The sequence below is a fragment of the Eublepharis macularius genome, chromosome 12 (assembly GCF_028583425.1).
Source record: "Eublepharis macularius isolate TG4126 chromosome 12, MPM_Emac_v1.0, whole genome shotgun sequence".
NCBI classification, from domain to species: domain Eukaryota; kingdom Metazoa; phylum Chordata; class Lepidosauria; order Squamata; family Eublepharidae; genus Eublepharis; species Eublepharis macularius.
The window spans coordinates 53,456,217-53,465,254 of NC_072801.1; the positions used below are offsets into that span (position 1 = coordinate 53,456,217).

General features: G+C 43.2%; 1 protein-coding gene across 1 annotated transcript; it reads right to left on the bottom strand.

Annotated features, from left to right (window-relative positions):
• Positions 1 to 5,179: 5,179 nt before the first annotated feature.
• On the bottom strand, positions 5,180 to 6,169 carry LOC129339402 (olfactory receptor 14A16-like). Its single transcript, XM_054993982.1, has one exon. The coding sequence runs from the start codon at positions 6,167 to 6,169 to the stop codon at positions 5,180 to 5,182; it is 990 nt and encodes a 329-aa protein (XP_054849957.1).
• Between the last annotated feature and the right edge of the window lie 2,869 nt (positions 6,170 to 9,038).

Here is a 9,038-nt window from a genome sequence, read left to right on the forward strand (position 1 = left end):
TTATGCATGGAGAACCTACATTCTGGAGCCCAGTGCAAACCTTCTCATAGATCATAGATAAATTGAAATATAAAATAAAATGTATCTATTATTATGGACAGGGTGTGCAGGCGTCCATCAAATTCCACTGAAATGTATTGAACAGCTCAGTAATTCTAGATCTTGGAAACAGCTCCGTTTATTTCAACTGGCCTTTTTTCAAGAATATGTTTAAGCTCATATCTCTAAGAAAATGAGGCATATTCCTTTTGGAATATTTGTTTTGTTCATGGATGCAGACTTATTTTAATGGCATCTGCAAGGTGGGCCTCCGCAACTACCAGGTAAGAACTCAAACCTGTCCCAACAGTATCAGCCTTACCAGAAGTCAATGTTCCTGTCAGGTCTTTAAGATAGTGAAGACCACCCCCACTATTCTGAGATAATTTTATTTCCAATAATGTTCTAAATTAAGCCTGTGAGCAGCCACTAATGTCTCCTCTGAGTAAAAGAGAGAACAGTGGTGCTTCCCTAGATATTAATAATATCTGTGTTTATATACCGCTCTTCTAGACAAATTAGTGAGTGATTCCGCACACTTTGGATAATGCACTTCCAATCCTCTTTATAGATCAGTTGGAATGGATTTTTTTGTGTGCAGAACAAAAAATCCACCTCAAATGACTGATAAAGTGCATTGAAAGTGCATTATTCAACATGTGCGGAATCAGCCAGTGTTCCACTGTTATTATCCTCACAATACAACTGATGAACTAGGGCTGAGAGGAGCAGCTTATTGAAGGCCTCCTACTGGGGTCATGGCAGTACTGGGATTTGAAGCAGGAGAGTCCTGGTTTGCAGCCCAATCACTTAACCACTATGCTACAACAGCTCTCAATATTCTGCCCATGCCTCAGAGAAACCAGCTCTGGACACAGTAGTTTCCCTCTCATGAGGCGCATATGCAAGAACTTTGTGTGAGGAAAACTAATCTCATCTGGAAAATACACATAATATATGTTTTGAACATCTCTCATACCCTCCCAGTTACACAATTGCTTGTGCTATATTATGTGAAGAACTAATCATGTATTGACCTGTACAAGTGGAATATTATAAGAATTTTCAGTTACTAAGAAAATAGTATACCAATGTGATGTACTCAACAAAAGAAAAAGAGATCAAAAGATTGTAAAAATCACTTACTGCTTTACTGAACAGAATTCTTGTAAATCATACTCCAGTGGTCTTCCAATATTTACCTAGGAATGTTTTTGTATTTCTGTAACTTGTACAAAATCAGCTGTCTGTCTATCTAACGCTGTAAAAGGAACAGTGATACCCAAGCTAATTTTGCTAAATAGGTTCACTGTGCTAACCATAAACAGTGACTGAATCCTTGTTGACCGCAAAATTTATCTCTACTTCATCTCTAAGGATGTTCAGAGAACTCTTCCCTGGAATTTGTAGTAATTAGTCCCTAGGGAATGAGAGTTATATCTAAATGATTATGGAAAAACACAAAGACATGGCTTCATGGAGAAATGTTCATAAACAACAAGGGAGATACCCTCGCACCCGACAGAGCTGGTACCCAGGATGTCCGGAAGGACTGGGGAGCTCGACCAAAGGCGGCGGCGGAACCCCTGATATCGTTGCCTACACCGAGGCAGTGGGGTTCAAGGCCGCGAGAGACGAGGGAGAGGAGAGCAAGCACGGTGTTTACCAGGTCACAGATGGATGAGAAAAGGACTGTCGGTTCGTCATTGGAGCGGTCCAGTAACCAACCATTATAGTCCACAATCCAAGATCTGTGTGAGCCTGTAAGGAAAGGGGCCAAGCCCTGGGAGACAAGGTCAACACCAAGCAGCGAATGACCAGGATGTGAGATGGAGGACCGCACCTCCCCTCAAACTATCAGGCCACTACTTGCCTGGGTGAATGACCAACATGAGGTGGAGGACCGCACCTAAATGACCAGGAGGCAAGGCAGAGAACTACATCCCCCTTCCAGCCACCAGGCCACTCAGGCATTGAGATGGGGGTGTGCCATGCATGTCAGAACAACGGTCACATCCTATCACTGGACCTCCATGTACCGGCCAAGGGGACCCCTGGGCATAACTCCCAACCACCCTGGGGCCCAATAGCCTCCTAAGCCCCATTGCCTTTGGCTCGTTTGCAAATATGTCACCTGTAAGATTTGTGTCATGAGCCATAAAGGCACCTCATGGCCCATCCTTAAGGGATTAGGCCACAACAAGGCAGAACAGCTGAAAGAAGTGTTGTCACATCAAAGCTGGGAGGCATGCTAAACCAAAGTTGCCATGCCTCCCCTCCACCTAAACAGGTGTACAGCAGTATTGAAAGCCCACTGAGTGCTGAATAACATGGCAAACTAGATTGCCCTGTACACCTCTGCTTTCCAAGTTGGGGAGGGTGGAAATCCTGAGGAATCCAGGCCAGGGATCCACCGGCCTCAAGGGCAAGCTAACTAGGGCCGCCATCAAAAGACCTTCAAGGAGGCATTGGAGAAGGCCTAAAGCACACCAACTAGCAACAGGCCTCCCTCCATAAAGTGACACAGTTAAAGGAGTTGAGAACCCCCCCGTACTTAGAGGTCCCCCCGCATGCCTGCTGTAATCCTAAAACTGAGATATGGAAACTGTGGGATAATCATGGCTGTGTTAAAGCTGTGGGTGAGTGTTACATGCCCCCTCAAGAAAAGAGCTGAAGCAGCCAAAAGCCACACCGGAAACAGAGCACCCAGTTGGCAGAGCCCTGCCCATGTAGGGGTGGTGCTTGAATGACAACCCAAAAGCAAAGAGTCTGCAGGCAGGATCTGGAGGAGGCAAAATGCCAACTCAGTGTCACCTTTCTCTGCCAACTGCACACTGCTGATAACCTGATGGCCCAGTCGAAGCATGTGTCCGCACAGGCATCATTTACTGGTCTTCTCTGGGTGGGAAGGGTGATTAATGAAATGAACTACAGCAGGCTGTCTGGTACCTGACCAAAAAGTGGGGGAGACCAGCCAGGAAGGAGGGAGCTTCCCGTCCCTAGGAACATTCTTCCCCCAAACAAGGCATTGGCACATTTGGGAGATGCTCCATGCTGCCGAGGTACCTTCAGTTGTATAGGGCTGGGTCCTCATACCAGACTACTGCTGGGCTTCCCACAGACCCACCAGCACCTGGCACCCACATTTTGCCACCTAGGGCAGGATATGGTGGACTGATGCCATCCTTGAGGGACCTGGATAGGCATGGCATAGCCAGTCCGTACTTCAATGAAGGATGTGTGTGTGCTGCTGCTCAGCACAAAAGGCCAGCGCACACTTCTGCTTGAAGAAGGACTGCGGTTGTGCCCCAGAGCCTCCGCCACACGCGCACCAGGACACATGGCCTCCCATGCATCAATGAGAGCATGGTGGGGTGGGGCTCTGGTGTGTACACAGGCACCACATGGAGTGCCAGGGAGGGGATTGGCGGCTGCGGCGCTGCCGCACTTGTGCCAGCCGAGGAGGGCTGGGGGGTGCAAAAGCATGGCACAAAGCAACAGGCACAGCCTGGTTGCTTCTGCACCATGTGGCCCGTGGGTCTGTTGCTCACTGCTGCACTGGTGCTGGGTTGGGCTGAGGTGTTGTCAGGGGTGGGGCCAGGGCCTGCACACAGCACCTCCTTCAGAAAGAAGCGTCTGAGGCAGCCGCCGGCCCCACCTCTGTTGAAGAGCCGGCCCTGGTAATACCATTTTCTGCAATAGCATACCTTGGATGAATACATGAAATAGAGTTACATGAAATAGGATGCAGTTGATGAAGAGAACTGTGGTTCTCGAAAGCTCATGCCTCAATACAGTTGGTTAAAGGAGCTGCTGGACTTTTTACTATTTTGCAAATACAGACTAACACAGCTAACTCCTCTGGATCTATGAAACAGGGTTGTGTATAGTTGTTGCACCATGACCTGGATAACCCAGGCGAGCCCAGTGTTGTTAAATCTTGGAAGCTAAGCAGGGTTGGCCTTGGTTAGAAATTGGAAGACCATGGTTGTAAAAGCAGGCAATGGCAAACCACCTCTGTTAGTCTCTTGCCATTAAAATCCAATCAGTGGTCACCATACGTCAACTATGACTCTCCACCACATTTATTGCATTTTTTTTATTTCTGAAGCTCTATAAACATATTTCTACAGTGAGGAGAGCTAGTGTTCTGAATAGTTATGGACTCAATCAACAACTAGTATGCTTAGAAATTCTATTTAATGGACATCAATGCAGTCAGTAAAAGACATTTCCAGAAGCTTGCACTGGATCAGTTTCAACAGACTACAATATATTTCACACAAACAAAAGAAATGGGTACAAAAACAGCAGGCATTATGGTAAGTGTAAAGGACAGCTGACCTGGATTAAAGGTTCTGATACTTCTAATCAATTCTACTTCCAATTGGGTCTTTATTATAAGACCTACAAGGGGGAAATTTGCAAGGACTTGTGGAAGGGGAGAAACTCATTGTCCTTTTCCTTCTTGCATTTTGCCTTCTGCAGTGCTTGCAGCTTCTCCCACTTCCATCTCTCCCACCCAACTACTCACCTCTTTTTTCTCCTCCCGACAGCCTCTGCTCCCTCCCTCACCCACCTGTTCTGTTCCCCTCTTCCTCTTTCCTTTTTTTCCCTTTTCTGCTTCTTCTCACCACCAGATAGATTTATTTTCTCTTCCTCCTTTTGCCTTTTTAGGCTGTATCCATTCTCTCCTAAAAGTAGGTAGAGATTTCAGAGTGGGAGTTAGGAGTGGTTTTATAGCTCAGTGAAGAAGCACGTATATTGCATGCAAAAGAACATAGTTCAATCCATGGTATGGACCAATGGCACAACAGTGTACAAAGCAGCTTTATATGTTCTGGGATTCAAACAAGCTCCTGGTCTAGGATATATGCAATATTTAGCTTAAAAAGCAACTGATTTTAAGATCATTTGTTGTAGCAACGTTTTAAATATTTCCTATTAACCAGAGGTATACTTCTCAAGAATGATCTTACGTGGAGAGAAGAACTGGGAGAGAAATTATCCTAAATTAGATTACTCTGTTGAAAAATTTAAGAAAATAGTACTCTAAAAATCATGGTTTGAAAAGGTTTCCTTCACACTATTAAGTCCTGAGACAAAGTGACAGGTTTTCATGATGTTGTGTGCTATTTTATCATTGTCCCTTTGCCAAATTACGCCTGGGAATTAGACTGATAAGGGGAAGCCTTGCTTTTCTTCCTGAACAAATGCCACACTGAAACATTTTCCAAAGTGCAGCTTTGATGTCCCTGTTCCTCATGGTATAGATGATCGGATTCATCAGGGGAGGTACCACAGAATACAATACAGCAACCACCAGATCCAGATCTGAAGGGGATCGTGAATTTGGCTTAAGGTAGGCAAAGCTTCCAGTGCTGATAAACAAAGAGACCACAATAAGGTGGGGGACACATGTCGAGAAGGCTTTGTTCCTTCCCTGGGTGGTGGGGATTCTGAGCACTGACTTGAAAATGTGCACATATGAAACAATTATGAAACCAAAACAAGAGAAGACTATAAATGCGCTGAAAACAACAACTCCAACTTCAATGAGATACAAATTGTCACAAGATACTTTCAGCAGCTGTGGGATCTCACAGAAGAACTGATTGATGACATTGGAACAGAAGGTGATAGCAAAAGTGCTGCCGGTGTGTAAGCCTGAGTAAAGAAGACCAGCAACCCATGCGCTGGCTGCCATCTTGATGCAGGCTTTTCTATCCATTAATGTCTCATAGTGTAGTGGGTCACAGATGGCGACATATCTATCATAGGCCATGCCTGTGAGGAGGAACAAGTCTGAGATCAAGAAAAAGAACAAGGAATACACTTGCGCTACGCAGCCAGAGTAGGAAATCTCCCTCGTGTTCAAGATAGAATTAATCATGGCATTTGGGATGGTGACAGATATGGATCCAAGATCGACAACTGATAAATTCACCAAGAAAAAGTACATGGGAGTATGCAGCTGTTGGTCCAGGGAAACAGCTGAAATGATGAGAAAGTTTGCCATCAAGGCTGCCAAGTAAATCACTAATAAAAGAATGAAGTACAATACATTTTGCTCCCAAGTGTCAGAAAAACCCAGAAGAAGAAAAGTCGTAATCGCACTTGAGTTGGTCATTTCCTTGCAAGGACTTTAACTGGATTGCTGTTGAAAGAAAAAAAATAGAAATTCATTCAGATTTTAGTGACTGTATTACTGGATTGGATTCAACCATCTTGTTTTGCTCAATCTCATCCCATTCTCATCTTTATTACAGCCTCAGTTCCAAATCACTCTTGAACATAGTCATCCAATGATTCCCTACATGGTGTTTTTGTGGAGGGGGAAGGGACCCCTTTTTCCTTTCTACCCATCAGAATAGCTGGTCAGATCCAACAACATTTGTGTTGTTGTTTATCTATTTCTAATCATGCAGATAGACTTAGAATAGACTTAGGATATGCCCTAACTAGAATAGACTTAGGATATGCCCTGAATGCATTGACATTCAGGAACTGAGTTGTCTAATACACCTTCAAACACCATAAAAACTTCCTGAAGCATCAAGAGATGATCACAGATAGAAACTGAGTAGTGGAATATTGGGGCAATGTCTCTTGTATGCAACAGCTGACAGTGGCAACCTTTCAGTATGGTTGCAAAGGAGTGCCCCCCCATGCAAAAGTATGACAGCCCACTATAAAAGATGGTTGCTGTTGCCCTGAACTTTGTGTGCACATGTATGTGTCATTTACATCAAACTGTTCAGGGAGTTTTTGTTTTCTGAATATTTGTGTACCAATAAATTAGAGATTTCCCCCAATCCAGCCTTCATCAAATTTCTCTAACCGTTCAGTGTGGTACAATAAAACCCAATATGTTGTGCTTGACAAAATTTCATTTTATCTTAAAGAAAGAGGGGAAACAGTTTAAGGTGCAGAGTAAGACAAAAGGTTGAAGCCAACCAGCTCTTCTGTTGTAAATCTGCTATCAGAACTCATGCATTAATTCCTTGTGGTCCTTTGTTTCCCTTTGCTTTCTATTGCTTGTGTTGAAGACAAGCTTTTTCAGGATTCCTAAGAAACCACAGTTTGTCATTTGGTCTGGTTTGGGCTTCATGATAAAGTATTTTTTAAAAAAAAAACAGAACAAGACTTCAAACAAGGTCTAAACCATAAATAGTCACACATGCAAATCCTACGATCCCCAGTACTGGATGCAGGGCTCTGCCTCATGCCTTCTTGTGTGTTACCTGGATCTAACCTACTAATAATATACTGAAGTTTTATTTGCTTCTACAGGTTACAGCAGATTGTGATCAATGAGGCTGTGGAAATCAGACATGTTACTCAGACATGTTACTCATATGTAGGCTCACTGTAGGGTTACTCATATGCAGAATTCACTCGACTAATATGTAATGTTCGAGCCATGAAGTTCTCTAAATCCATCCAAGATCAAAATGTTAACGTCCACTATGACCGCATGAAAGGAAATGAGGGAAGATAGGAATACTGATTTAATGCATACATTCAGTTTCTCATGCTTATGTCTAAAGAGTGTCTTCACTACATAAAGGAATTTGCACGAGTGAGATTACCATGTTACCATAGCAGAATTCTTCAAAAAATGTTCTATGGAAATACATGGTGAAGTATAAAATATTTAATGAAAAAGTTAGTTGGAGCCATTCAGCTTTTCCACTAGAGAATTCGGGAGCAGAGATCTCCTCTGACCATCCAAAAATACTAAGCTGAGGATCATGAGATCATGAGACAAAAGCTGTGTGGATCAGGGGCTGTAGTAAAGAGAAGATCTGCCTTGTGACTAAAGATGGGTATGAACCCTCACTCAGGGCCAAGCTACAAGTGACGAATGACACTTGAACAGCAAGTGTATTTCTCCCTGTTCACTTGCCCTCCACTCAATCCACTTGCCGTTCAAGTGTCATTCGTCACTTGTAGCTTGGCCCTGAGATAGTCCAAATAGTAAACTGTAAATAGTTTCCCTTAAAAGCTAGATCTTACGATATTTATGTAGCATATTCCATGTATTCCAAACTCCTTCTATGCCTGATTTTAATAATGATGACAGAAACTTTGAAAGTTAAGTTTATGGAACAGATTAGGAGGAAGGATGCATAGCATAAAAGAAGAGTAGTAGATTACCTCTTTACCATCTCACAGGTTCATATACTGTAGACTTGTCAAAGAAGATTCTTGTCGGATGACAATGGAAAAGGGTTGATGGGGAGCTGACTTAACAGAGTTTTACCTTTCACGGTGGCACGCTCATTCTTCTCCTTTGATTTTTTTCTTTTCACAAAGACATGCCCAACAGCTTATATTGAATTTCATGTCGATCCACATCCTCTGCCATAATGAGTTCTTTGAATCCATATTCTCTTGTGAGAAAGAATTTTTATGTGTATCTGTTCTGCAGTGTTCTTGGTGATGTTCACCACAGATCCCAGATGAGTTCAGTAACAGTTGTCCCAAGAGACGTTATTCCTGCCTGTAGACTGCAATGACTTTCTGATAAAAAATATTCACTGGATTATGTGCCTTTAGGGACGATGCCCTGATTCACAGAGTGGACAAGCATCATACCCTACCCTTTCCACAAAGAGGTGTTTAATGTATGATGTTTCCATTTAAAGAAGTAGAGCTTCTTTTTTAGAATAGCAAGACTTTTGGTTATAAAAATCAGTAGTGGTCACTGGTGTTCCGTAAAAGTGGCAATGGATTGTGTGCACCACTCTGTCCATCTCCCCAGATATGTTCTACCCACCTGATATTTCATCTGGGACATTTTCAAGAACATCTTTACATTTAAGGTATCCTGTAAAAATCCATCTACAGTTTGATCTTACCACTTTTTCTTCTTGAGCTCACTCAATTCCACTTCTCAATGCAAACCTGTCTCATGTGGCTTCTGCCAACACAAGTCCCAAGAATCCCAGCATAGCCTTTAGGATGGTTTCACTACTGAAAAAACAGCGTAGGAT